This window comes from Ailuropoda melanoleuca, chromosome 15 (assembly GCF_002007445.2).
Source record: "Ailuropoda melanoleuca isolate Jingjing chromosome 15, ASM200744v2, whole genome shotgun sequence".
Classification (NCBI taxonomy): Eukaryota; Metazoa; Chordata; class Mammalia; order Carnivora; family Ursidae; genus Ailuropoda; species Ailuropoda melanoleuca.
In genome coordinates this window covers 73,448,610-73,462,526 of record NC_048232.1, presented here as the reverse complement: position 1 = coordinate 73,462,526, position 13,917 = coordinate 73,448,610, and the positions used below count along the sequence as shown (strand labels likewise).

At 39.8% G+C, this 13,917-nt stretch overlaps 1 protein-coding gene across 2 annotated transcripts in view; it reads left to right on the top strand.

The window, feature by feature from the left end:
• SLC41A2 (solute carrier family 41 member 2) overlaps nucleotides 1-13,554 on the top strand; it is a 102,186-nt gene extending 88,632 nt beyond the window's left edge. The window contains exon 11 of one of the 2 annotated variants that reach the window (XM_034643826.1): nucleotides 12,914-13,554. In XM_034643826.1, coding sequence (XP_034499717.1) covers nucleotides 12,914-13,069 — 156 coding nt within the window. In that variant the 3' untranslated portion in view covers nucleotides 13,070-13,554. Of the gene's footprint in view, nucleotides 1-9,222; nucleotides 12,805-12,913 lie in introns of those variants that run through there. The other variant, XM_011220058.3, reaches the window with a different exon arrangement.
• The last annotated feature ends 363 nt before the right edge of the window (nucleotides 13,555-13,917 follow it).

Below are 13,917 nucleotides of genomic sequence, written 5' to 3'. Positions count from 1 at the left end.
AGGGGGTTTTGGTCATCGTTTCATGGGCATTTTTGTTTGTTCGTTTTAGTTTGAGCTTTGTTTCATATCGTAAAGCAACATATACTCATCATGGTAAAATTGACAATAATCCCCACACTTAAAGACCACCACCACACATATTTTGATGTACTATGAAAAAAATATTTTTTACAAGATTATTTCTCAAATTTGAGTAATACATATTTTGGAAAGGCATACAATAAATGGTTTTAAGTGAATGAATATTCTTTTTTCAGTGAAATATTTTGCTGGGCAACCCACAGAAAGGCCTCCTACCTGAAAGGGAAGTGATATAGAAGCAGGGCGATCTCTGGGCTGTGGGCAGAGGGAAGGGGGAGCCCCTAAGTTGCTCAGGGCCTGGTCTCTGCCTGTTGCATCTTTCCCTAATATTGTGTGGATACTAGCAGCATTAAAGTAATTTAATTCAGTAGGAGAAAATCAATAAATGTTCACTTCCTATAGCTATTTCCATATGTTTTGTTTCCATCTTTTCCCCCCTTCTGATAAAAAAACTAAGAAACATCTTATTTTGCTTGACTTTTTTTTTTTTTAATTTTCAAATTGTCATTTCCTAATGTTAAATGACATTAGTTATCACTGGTTCTTTGCATGATTGGAGCAGAATGACATGGTCAGATGAGGGAGTGATCAATGGTGGTATTAACTGGGCAAGGGTTAATGGACACCCAGCCAAAAATTATTATGCTTTTTAAAAATTATCATTATATGTTAAATATTGAATAGATGAACAATGGTATGCACAAGGTATGAAGAATAATAATTCAGTGAACACCAGGAAACTTACCAGTTAGCTTAAGAAATAGAACACTACCCAGTGCCCTAGTATCTGTACCTTTTAAAGCTGCACATTCTAAAAGTTTTTTTGAACAGAAGGTCTTCACCATTTCTGTGCCATGAACTCTTTGGGAATATTATGGGCTCCTTCTCAAAATAAGGTTTGCTAATTTCCCACCTCCCTCCACCTGCCACCTTAAAAAAATAGTTCAAACTAGACCAAAGAAAAGTTGCTTTTACTTAAATATCAGGAGTAGATTGAATTCCTGTTGACTGATAATCCTAAATTCTTCTGAGCAAACATTTATATCTTCGCTTTTAATGAGTAGGGTTTCTAGTCTGGAAACTGGATTAGGGAAGCATATTTTTATAGGGGAAATAAATTCAGCCTTTGTAAGTTAGGGGTTTGGAAGAACTGTACTAATTTGCTGCTCCCGGTGTTTATTTGCATCATATTTCTAGGCCCTCCTTCCCCAAAGAACCGTCTTTCTTTACACAGTACACAAGGCCATTACTGGCATTCGGGGCACAAGGGGGTGCTAGGACATGAGAATGTTGATCCTAGCTCAAAGAAGGAGCTGGCTGAGAGAATCAGTATCGTCCAAAGCAAATATATATTTTTGTACTTTGGATATTTGTTTAAATTCCAAGCAATACATCTAGAACATGCAGCACAGGCTACAAAGTTGCCTTTTCAGAAGGTATATTTACCTAAAGAATTTATGCATGTTTCATAAAAAACAAACAGACAATGTAAAAACAGTCTACCCTTGGTTTGATTCCGATGTGTTTTTGCAGTGAAAAGCATGCATTCCTTAAATAATCATTAATTTTTAAAAAAAAATAAAACATGTTGCATGAGGAAGTATCTGATATTTATTGCGATTTTAATAATTCATTATACACTGAATTCCAAGAAAACACTGAAATCCTTTGTTAACTTGCAAAAAAAAAATTAATAGTTGAAACCTGAGTGAACTTTGAGTCATCCTAATACCTTTAAAAAGAAATTGCATGGGAAGGGAACTTAAATCCAATTAATGGAGTAAGACTGTGGGAGGCGGTGGGAGAAGATACGTAAGAGTGAGGCAAGCAATCGCTACATAGTTCATGACAAGAAATTTCTTACCTTTGTACTTCAGAGCTAGAACAGACTATGAAGACGTAATTTTATCTATTTTAAAGAAGCCTGAACTGAGGATCAGAGAGAAGAGTCACATTGGTTAGTGTTAGAAACCAGTGTTCATACTTCCATTTCATTCTTTCTTCATTTCATTCATACCTTTAATTTTTTTTAGAAGATTTATTTTAAAAAGAGAGAAAGAATGCATGAGTGGGGCATAGGGACAGAGGGAGAAGGAGAATCGCAAGTGGACTCCCCGTTGAGCACAGAGCTCCACATGGGGCTCCATCCCAGGACCCTGAGGTCATGATCTGAACCAAAGCCAAGAGCCAGCCACTCAACCATCTGAGCCATCCAGGCGTCCCCCAATAACCTTTTAAATAAAGATCATAGATTCAGCATAATAACTGATGAACAATGAGGATGGCATTAATATTTATTGAGTACTGACTGTGTACAGAGACTTGCTTAACCCTTTACATACATTATTTAGTTGCTGCAACCCACCCATGAGGTAGGTGATGCTATATCATTGTGAAGATGAGGAGGACTTGAGGGTTTATTCACTCATTGACAGTAACGGCCATTTAGTGATAGAGTCCGTTCAGCAACGCACATTTGTTTCAGGCTTATCATGGGTAAGTGTTTTGCTAGAGGTCAAGAGATCAAATAGAAAGATGACACCGTTTTCTCCTTCCAGAGATTTCCATGTGGGATCCCTGGAATCTAACATGTCAGATGTACATGTTAGATCAGTAGCTTTCAAATGTTTTTGACCACAACGCTCAGTAAGAAATATGTTTAGGGGTGCCTGGGTGGCTCAGTCAGTTAAGCATCCCACTCTTGATGTCAGCTCAGGTCATGATCTCAGGGTCATGAGATCTAGGGAGCCCCATGTCAGGCTCCACACTGGTCATGGAGCCTGCTTAAGATTCTCTCTCCCTCTACCCTCCCTTCTCTAAAAAAGAAAAATGTTTATACTGAAACTAATGCACACATATTTCTATATTTTGTTTACATATAAATACATGTAATTTCATAGCTGAAACAAAAGTTGTATGAAATATCCTTATTAGCATCCTAATACTTTCTATTCTAACCCCGTTTATATTCTATTTTATTCTGTTTCATTTTTTAAAGACCAGTTACATCAAATTGATTTCAAAGCTCATTCGTGGGTCACATATTGAAAAAAGATATGTTATTTATATGTTTTAAAAAGTTCTTTTATGTGTGTGTGTAAGAAACTAAATAGTATTTGTCCTCCAGAGCAACTGTAGCCACTTCTTCTGGTATTTTATCTCTGTGTTGTGCTTGGATTGCTAATTTTGCTTTCTTAAGAAATTAATTGTGGACCGTTGGTTACGATAAATGAGGATCTAGCCATCTTACCCCATGCCTTATTTCCCCAACTTTCATTCTCCTACTATAGGAAGGCTCAATTTTTATTTAATGAATAAGATTGTTTCTAGTCTATGACTGTAAATATCATTTATCACAGAGCCAAGTCATGCATTATAATTATATTTTCTTTCTTTTTAATACTTTCTTTCTTTTTCTCTCTGTCTGGTTTTTTTCTGGAGATAATTGCCCTATTTTTTCACTGACATAGTTTCCTATAAACCAATCCTTAATTTTTTCCCAAGTGCTCCATCACAGCTGTCACACATCTATGCTTAATTTTTTGCCCTCAAACTCTGTTGTATCAGATAATTTTCCATTTGCCTTGATCATGGAGACCTCATTTCCAGCACTCTCCATCCGCCTGCTGTGTCTAGGCTCTGGCTCCCCAGCCCACCGCATGGCTCTCATCCCAGAGCCTTCTTCCCTCACTGCTCTCTTCAGTTGGCTCTTCTATTTCCCTATTTCTGTTCCTTCTCTCTCGGTTCTCCCCTCATTTCGCATCAACACATTTTCAAGAAAGTTCCAAAGAAAGAGAACTTGGGAGAAAACTTCCTGAGTGCATGCATGTCTTAAAATGCTTTAGTTTACCCTCAACACTTGGGTGATAAATTGACTGGGCACAGGATTATGGATTGGAAATACCTTTCTCTCAGGATTTTGAAGGTGTTGCTTCCTTGTCTCCCAATGCTGCTGTTGGGAAAGTCAAGTTCTTATTCTTTCATATAGGAACTGTTTATTTATTTTGAGAGAAGAGGGGAGAGAGAGCACAAGGGGGGGAGGGCAGAGGAGAAGCAGACTCCCCACTGAGCAGGGAACCCAACACAGGGCTCGATCCCAGAACCCTGGGATCATGACCTGAGCCGAAGGCAGCCGCCTAACTGACTGAGCCACCCAGGTGCCCCTATCTTTTTTAATCATAGCAAATATTTATTATGTTCTTTCTTTGTGGCGGGTACTGTTGTAAGTCTTCTGCACTATTTCATTATGAGATAGGGATTATTTCCTCTATTTTACGGGGAGGAGACTGAGGCGTGGAGAGTGTGGGTAGCTTGGAGTAGAGAAGGCTGTTGACTGAGCACTCTCCTATCGGAGGATCGGGGCGTCAGACACTTCACTGGGAGCCCTCTGAATTTGAACATCTGATGTCCTCTCTGGGGGGTTATACTCCTGCCCGCCACTGTTCTTGAAACAAAGCAAGGGTCTAAAGGAATCCCGTTGTTAACTGTGCAGACTTCCGATTAATCCTCATTCTTCAAACTTCATAGTTTCTAGTATTTTTGAGTCCTGAGACTGGCCCCTTCGGCTTCTCCAGAAAACGTCTCTATTTTCCCAGCTGGGGAGGACAGTTGCAAGAATAATGAAAGAATTAGATGTTTGCTCACTCCACACACAGGCACTTAAATACCCCTTTGGCGTTAGCCCTAGCACCACTTGGCACTAAAGATCTGAACCTTTCACGGACTCGACAGGGCACACTGACCTCCTCGCTGGGGTGTCCCCTGGGGCAGGTAGGTGTTCTAAGAGGTACCTTAGGCAGCCCTGGTCAGTGACCTACCACTGCCCTGGCTGCTCACATGTTTTAAATTATAAAATACAAATATACAGGAAGTTATAAGAAATAAAATAGCCTTGTATTTACTACCCAGCTTTATCAACCCTTAACAAGTTATTTAACCAACTACTTCAAAATGATCAATAAAAATGCATCATGGGTATGGCTGGTGCCTCCTGTGTATCCCTTCCTTGTCTCATTTGATTCCCTCCCGAGCGCTTGTCTAAATTGGTATGTACCGCTGCCAAGCATGTTTCTCTACGACTGCTACGGAATGAGTCTATAACTAACATATTGTATTGCTTTTCATATGTATAAGCCTTATTGGAATCATACTTTACGTAGTCTCCTACTGCTTTTTGCATTCCACCGTATGCTTTTGAGACATACTCCTGTTGATCCATGGAGCTCTTTTTCATTCATTTTAGCTTCTCTGTACTGTTCAGTTGTGCGACCTAAGAGTTAATTTACTCCTTCCTTTGTCAAGAGCCTTTTGAGGTTATCTCCAACTTTGGACTTTGATGACAGCAGTGCAGTGAACGTTCTTATGCATTTCTGGGAGCATGCATGTCGGAGTTTCCCAGCAGAACTTCTGCAAGTACCCCAAGATACTGGTCCTCTCAGTCCTTGGGGTGGCCACCTGGGACCAGGATCAGTAAAGCCCCCAGGCCAGTCTCCTTCGGCCATGAACAGTTTTATCCTTTTACCCATGTTGCAGAAGAAAAAGGAAAAAAAAATCGTGTTTCTACGTGGAATTGCTGAATTGAGGAGATGCTGTGTTCAAATCTAACAGAGACTGCCGAGTTGGTCTGCAGAGTAATTGTGCCAGTTCACACTTCAGTTGCCAGTGCACAGTTCTTTGTACCGAAACAGTGTGCTGCACTGATGCTTAATAACGGGGCTTTAGCGTTAGACCTAGAAAATGGGTTGGCGCCCGTCTCCACCCACGAGCTGTGTGATCTCTCTGTGATTTCTGGCAGGCTTCCTACACTTCGCATAGGCCTTCGTGTCCTTTTATGTCAAAGGGATAATAATAGTCCATAGCATATTCTAGAGGTATTTTGAGGATTAAATCAGTTCATGTGAACCTCTTTGAACACCGCATGTGTCTGTAACAGGCCATTTTTAAAAACAATGTTCGCTATTACTGTTGCTTAAAAATTGATTTTTGCCACTTAGATGGGTATGAAATGGAGTTTATGTGTGGTTTAATTTGCATTCCCGTATTATTAGTGAGCTTGAACATTTTTTCATATGTTTATTAACACTTTCGATTTCCTTTTCTATTCTATTGGGTTGTTTCTTTTTCTTACGGACTGTAGGAATTCTCTATTTTCTCTGTAAATATTCTGAATACTAATTCTTTGTCATTTATATACAATGCAGAGCCTTTTTTCCCAAGCCTGGGGCATGACTTCTAACTTTATTTACCGTGTTTATTGAACCACGGAAATCTTTAATATGGTTTATAAACTAATATTTTATGCATTTTACTTATCAAATCATTCCCTACGTCAGGGCCATGAGATACTCTCTTAAAAAACTTCTCAAGTATTGCTTTTTATACTTTAGTCTTACCTAGAATTTATTCTACAATATGAGGTATGGATGCTATTTTATTTCTTTCCGTATGAATAAGCATTTGTCTCCTGAGTAGGGGGTCAGCACACCTTTTTCTGTAAAGGGCCAGAGACTAAATATCTTGGGTTTTGTGGACCATATGGTGTGTCATGGCTACGTGGTTCTGTCATTGTAGTGCCAAGCAGGTCACCTAACCTCTCTGACTTGATTGCTCCAAATGAACATTGGGGATAATAAGAGTGCCTATTTCATGAGAATGTTGTGAGCTAAATTATAGACTAAATAGACAGGAAGTAAATGAATGGGTAGAGTGGAGTTCCAATAAAATTTTAGTTATAAAAACAGGCAGCAGGTTGAATTTGGCCCATGGGCTGTAGTTTGCCAACTCCTGTTCTAGATGAGTCTAATTCATTCAATGCAGATGTTAAACAAGGAATTTGTAAATTGTATACATATCACGTACGTATGATAGATATACATTACATAAATTTATGCGTATAAATACGTATGAACTTATCCTCTGTGAATATGTAATAATACACATACAATACAGATTTATTTCTATTTCTTGCCAATCCCATAGAAATTAGCTACCTTATTCTCTTCAAAACTGTTGTTTCCTCCTGTGTACATTACTCACTCATCAGCACATTTCTTTATTGAACCTCCATATACTCCAGAAATATAGAGTTTATTGCAGAACTTGTTCTATTTATAGGCAGCCCAAATTGTTTTTTTTGAAAACAGTTCTTTTAATAACTTTTCTCCTACAGCCTAAAACTACCCTCTGAAGCTGCGTATTATAGACCAATGTCTCCTGACACCGTAACCTTCTTAAGTTTCCATCTCCTGCCCTCCCTGCCCAGGACAAACAGTCCTTGTTCTCATGGGATACTCTTTGTGTCCCACTGATTCTCATGGATTCTGTCAAATAGTGAGTGCCTGCCTTATGAGCCGGTCACTTTGCTAGACAGTGAAGACGCAGGGGGGACCGAGTTCCTATGGAAATAAGGCATCCGGAACAGAACACGCTGCCCAGATGGGGCCTGGCCCATTGAGGGCCCAGTGGATGACTGTCTTTCTTGGTCTGTGCGTTACACTTTTATTGATGTAACCTGAGTTCGTGCTGCTTTCTCACCTTTCTCTGCCTGCCCCCAGACCGAGGCTCTTATTACTTATCTCAGAGTCAGTGGGGCAGACGTGAGGCCCTTTTGGGTTTTCTTCAAATGAAACATTTAGGCTCAAAGTGGGAAGAAGCTTACCCAAAGTCATACAGATGATAAATGGAAATCAGATCCATATCTTACCATGCTTTCTCCACACATAACGCAGGTTGTCCTGATGGAACTTTCTGTGATCCCAAAACAGTCTTTGCCGGGGAAACACTAAAGAAGAAACAATCTCATGCAAAAGAAAATGGGGCTTAAAACACAGTCTCTCTCTCTCTCTCTCTCATAGATGTCCAAAGACATCTAAAGCTCACTCCTTTAGGATGGGTACATGTCTCTCTGTTTAGTCAAGCCAGTCTCCTCTCTGGGGAAGGTGTCAGAGCTAAACCACAGCACACAGAAGTTTAGAAGTCACAGCAGGCACCTCACCTCCATGGCCAACATGTCAGAACAGCCAAAGGTAACACCCCTTGATGTAGACTCTGGACGGGGGTTGGCTTCCTCCTGCACACACCAAGTGTCCCCACTTCTGGGAGGGCCCAAACTGGCACAGCAGTGACGCTCTTAAGATCTTCTAGTAGCAGACATCTGGTGAAAGCTTATTGTGTGCCAGCGGCTGATGATTGAGTCTATTATTTTATCTTCACAACATTCTCATGAAGGTCGGTGCCATTACTATCTCTAACGTTCACTCGGATAAACAGAATGTGAAAGGTTAAGTGACTTGCCTGCAGTCAGGGAGTGAGTGATGGAGAAGTGCTCACAGCCACACTGCTGTTCTTGCCAAGTTGTCCAAAACCAGAGAACATTGGCCTCTCTAATCCCAAATGCCTTTTTAATGCTAAAGGAGTTTGGAAATCAGAGGCTCCTCCGCCTCTAAACATTCAAAGAAAAAAATGCTTAACTGATTCCCAAATTCAGAGCATTACGATGGTCTTCATATTCCTGATAGCCTCGAAAATACCCAAACCTATCATCTTAGTATTTGAATCGCCCTTTAAAACATTTCAGTCCATATCTGTATCCGCGCAGCTGTGGAGACAAATCATTCCTCGTTGCACCTCCCTTCTGGTTATTGTTCTTAACCGTTGACTGAACGTTTCCCCTGACAGGCCACCTTATAATTAGTAAGTGAGTGGTCGGCTCCCCATCTATTTTCATTTGATATACCTGCGATAGGAGAATGTTACTCCTTATTGTAATTTTTATTTCCTCCTTTATATGTCTTCCTTCTTCACAGGCTTATATAGAAGGAAGTTGGAACAAACCGTGGTTTGGCAGCTGAATGATACTGTTAGATATAAGGCTGATTGGGATTTGGGGGAAGCTTGAAGAAAATGAGACGGTATATGTGAAAAGTTGAAGAAAAATGTTATTGATTGCAGGGATACATAGCGTTTTTTCTGGTGAAAAACAAAGGTTCCTGCCAGTTAAATAGTTCTTTTCAAGCGTGATTCTTGACTTCGACACATGCTCTTCCTTTCAGAAAGCAGTGGAGTAGATTTAGGGCCAGTGGGCCTTATGTTTACTGGGCTAGGAACGTCCAAGCCACAGCAGTAATCTCTGGTGTTTTCTAGGTGTTTACCTTGCTCTGGATTGCTGACTGGATGGTCCATCACTTCTGGAGGAAAGGAAAGGACCCGGATAGCTTCTCCATCCCCTATCTGACGGCATTGGGTGACCTGCTTGGGACAGCTCTGTTGGCCTTAAGTTTTCATTTTCTTTGGCTTATCGGAGATCGAGATGGGGACGTTGGAGACTAATAAATCCTACAAGCTGTTCTCAAAATCTCACGGAGGAAAACACAGGACAACCACTTACGACTCTTCTTCAAAAATCTTAAATCAGTAGTTTGACTTCTACCAGGGTAATCTTGTTGGCCCTGATTCAATTAAATGGCCTTAACATTTTTTTAAGGAATTTGTGTTAAACCAGAGTGAACGGTATTTGTGCTGCTTTTCGTAGAACAAACGGTAATTTGACATAGATGTAGCCACAAGCTCAAGCTCTGAAGTTAACTAGGAAAGAATATGGGATGTTTACAGTGAGTGATTTAAAACCCACTGAGGTAGCGGAAATGTACTTTATTAGTGTTTAGCTTACAAGGCCAGGTTCAAGGAAACCACGTTCTGCTTTAGCCTGTCTTGTCTCACAGCTGTATTGTCCTGCAAATCCTACTATAAAATGAAAGGGACCAAAACCAAGTCTTTAATCGTTTTAACTGTGCCCACCTCTCTGCTACCTGAGGATAAATGATCAGTTACTAGCTCCCAACCTGACCTGAATGTTTTCTGTTGAGCATGAGATAAACTTACGTTTCGCTGTTCCGATGCAAATTTAATTTCAGCTCTGTAAGGTCTTGGCAGGCTTCTCTTCAAACCCAGAATGACCTCGAGAGATCTTTAAAGAAAGCAGTGGGTCATTTTTGATCATTGATTTATTGAAAGAATTTTGATCTTTTTAGAAGACTGAACAGTAAAAACCAGAAGATAAATGGGGCTGCATTTGTAGGGACAAGATGGTGTGAGAAATTGTGTGTGTGTGTGTGTGTGTGTGTGTGTGTGTGTGTGTGTGTGTGAAAGAGAGAGAGAGAAAGAGAAAACAGAAGGGAGAGAGAGAGAAGTGTTGGATGGAGAACTAAATCTTGGATTATTGATAGCAAAGATCATAGTGCTATTGAAATATTAGCATTATGTAGTTATTCTTTTTTTTAAAGATTTTATTTATTTATTTGACAGAGGGAGACAGCCAGCGAGAGAGGGAACACAAGCAAGGGGAGTGGGAGAGGAAGAAGCGGGCTCCCAGCGGAGGAGCCCGATGTGGGGCTCGATCCCAGGACTCTGGGATCACGCCCTGAGCCAAAGGCAGACGCTTAACGACTGAGCCACCCAGGCGCCCCTATGTAGTTATTCTTAAACACATTTTATTGATATGCTTTTGTCCTTTGGTCCACAGATTTTGCTACTCTCCAGAGTTTACTATTTATTACCTGTATTATAATGAATAGTTTTTTCTTATGAAAAAAAACTACCATTTAATATCACCATGTTTATATTATAAGATTTCAAATGAGCAAGTGATTCATTTGCTCTTTTGAAGAAGTCTATTGGAACTTTTAGGCTTGCCATTTTAAGAGAAGTTGGTGGGTTACTTCAATGATTGGTCATGTCTGTACATATCACCTATTTGCACAGGCTAATTTCTACATGGGACTCTATCATATACACTGCTGTGTTTCCTATATATTTTTCTAAAACTCTGACCCGTATTCCAAAACCTGACCAACGCTTTAGTTATTCAGTAGGTAAGCATTTTTATATCATGTATGGTTCATTGAAAAAAATGCAGTAGAATCTCTCAAGATAATCAGATATCTAGTAATTGAAATGGTAAGGGGAAAAATGTACATTAACATTGATCATTACGGTTTAAGTTGTGTAAGTGTTAACATTATATAAATAGTACATTGTTTATAAACATATTGGGGGAAGTGTTCCTCTTACACTCTCTAAAATAAGGGGACTGTGGTATAGAGTTCTATATTTTTGCTTATTTTAAGACTTTAATTATTCCACTCTTCTGCCTTATAATGAATCTTCCAAGGCAGAGAACCGAACTAATTATAGACTTTCTCCTTTGGAGAGTTATAATGTCAAATAGTGAACATTCTTTTAAAAGAAAGAATGAATGATTAAGTCAATGAATATTTAGCAGCAAAGATTTTTTTAATTTAAAAACATCCATAAATAATTTCTTTGATTTTATTGTAAAGCATTTGTAAATTACTTATTTACATTTGGGCTGTATGATTCATAAGCATTTCTATTTGCCGATAGATTTCTATCTTGATTTATAACCTAAAAAAGTGCCCAGAAAACTACATTTTTAAAGCATGTACCACCATCTTCAGTGCATTACGTATTCTGAAACACACTCAAATACACTCTATTGTATGGTGCTCACAACAGTACCCGTGAAGTACATCAGGGAGATGGTCTTATCTGTATTTTGGAGCAGAAGAAACTGAAACGCAGAGAAGTTACCCTTCTAACGTTGCCTGGGTGTGAAGTGCCCAAATCGTGACTGAAATCTGGGTCTCCGGGGGCCAGTTACTCTTTCTGTGACCCCCAGGGGTACCAAGAGTACCTAACTAATTAACTGACAGGAAGAAGGCTGGAGTATCAGGATTTTGTTAAGTAGAATAGAATATTGCTACATCTCTTCGGGTTCAGACAGGGAAACCTCCATCTCATCCAACTGAACGGTAAATATAGCCAACTCTAAATTATTCATGTTCCTAAGATCAAGGAAAACACATAAAGGAAGACTTCAGAATAGAGAATAATGCCTGACTTCATTGAACATTTAGTGGCCTCCACCTTCCCTGATTTAACATTTTCCGTAGATGCTAGTAAGTAATTGGCATGGCTGATCTGAGTTCTGTCTCCTTTCTCTTTTGCTACCCAACCTTGGTTACAGCAACAAAATGTCTAAAAGGCGTGTTGTAGAGAAAGATAAAGACATGGAAAAATCAGTTACCAATTAGCTCAATTAATTTATCAAAGGGATGTAGATTCCTTAAAAAAATTTTTTTTACTGATTCTCTGAAAGCCTTTACATCAGTATGCAATGAATAAGATGACATATTTACCCATGAAATAATTTATTATCAGTCTTATAGAATGTAAATTGACAGTATTTATATTTATACAACATAAAAACCCCTCTCCAAACTTCTTCCTTTCACTAATTTATCAGACACTGTATTTATATAGAGATCATCTTTTTAAAAACATATTTTTATTCTTGCTCATTAACCTTTTTTTTTTTCCTTTAAAAAACAAAGTTTAGAAGCTGATAAAATGGAAACTTATGGTAATGTCTCTTCTGGGAGATATCAAAAGTTCCACATCATACGCTATCAGTGACGTAGCCAAATGAAGTACATTTTAAGAAGTCTTTCAGTAATTGGGCTTCCTTGCCTTATAGTGTATCTGTGGTATCATACACCCATTTATAATGGGCATCTGCTATCTTTGCATTGTTGTAAACTCAAATAAGAATAAAATGTAAGAAATACAGCCTTGTTGTACTTCTTGATAAGCTAGGTGGACATCACGCCGTGTAGAACTCACCTAGAAGAGACTGGAGTGATCTATGGGCATTTGTTGTATTGATGAGTATAATAAACCAGGCTCTGACCAGACCTCCACCTCCAAACCATTGCTTTACCACTTTTTCACTGTTGAGCACTTTTCTCATTTTCAGATTCCTGGCTCCATCAGTCCACGCTTCTTGAACTGCCTCCTTCAAACTCGCCGGACAGCTCTGGTTAAACACAGCCCCTGCCTTTCCAACGCTGGAGCAGTTGAATCCGGCTCACGAAAGACACAGGCCTGCTCGGACAGATCTTTGAATTCATAACCTCAGGCATCAAGTCAGCCCCCACTGCCCAGCAGCCCACTGTATTTCTCTAATCATTTCCCTCTCTGGAGATCAGGCCTCTGTCTTAACACTGTACTGAAAGTACACCTGTCAAGGTCACCAAGAGTCTCCGTGATGTCAAAGCCAGTGATCAGTTCTCAGTAAGAATTCTCACCTTACTCTCTGCAAGTATTGGAAGGTCTCCTTCCTCCTCGAAATGCTTTCTTCACTTAGCTTCCAAAAAAAAAAAAAGAAAAAAACCTCTGCCTTTTGCTTGCTATTCTGCATCCCTGAAAGCCCCACCTCTGCCTTGCTGGGGACCCCCCTCAGTCTCTCCATTTTGGAATGGCCTGCAGCTCAGTTTTGATGACCTCTTCTCTATCTACCCTTTCTAGGTGACCACACCCACCTCACTGTTTCAAATGCCACCTGTAGCGATTATTCCCAAATGTATTCCTCCCGCCCAGGACCCCACCTGAGTTCCAGACCTGTATGTCCACAGGCCTGCTGGACAGCTCCGCTCGAACCACTATGAGGTATCGCAAACGTTTGAACAACGCTGTCAGCCACTTAACCTGATGGACGCGTGTAGACCACCGTATCAAACAACCACAGAATACATGCTAAGGCTAATCTCCTTCATGTATAAGGAGCTTCTATAAACCAGGAAGAAAGAGACCAACAATCCAATAGTAAAATAGCCAAAGACATAATTCATTAAACCAAATAGATGCTCAATATCAAACTAAAAGAAATGCTAATTAAAATCATACTGAGGGGCGCCTGGGTGGCTCAGCTGGTTGACCAACTCGATTTCTGCTCAGGTCATGATCTCAGGCTCCTGGGTT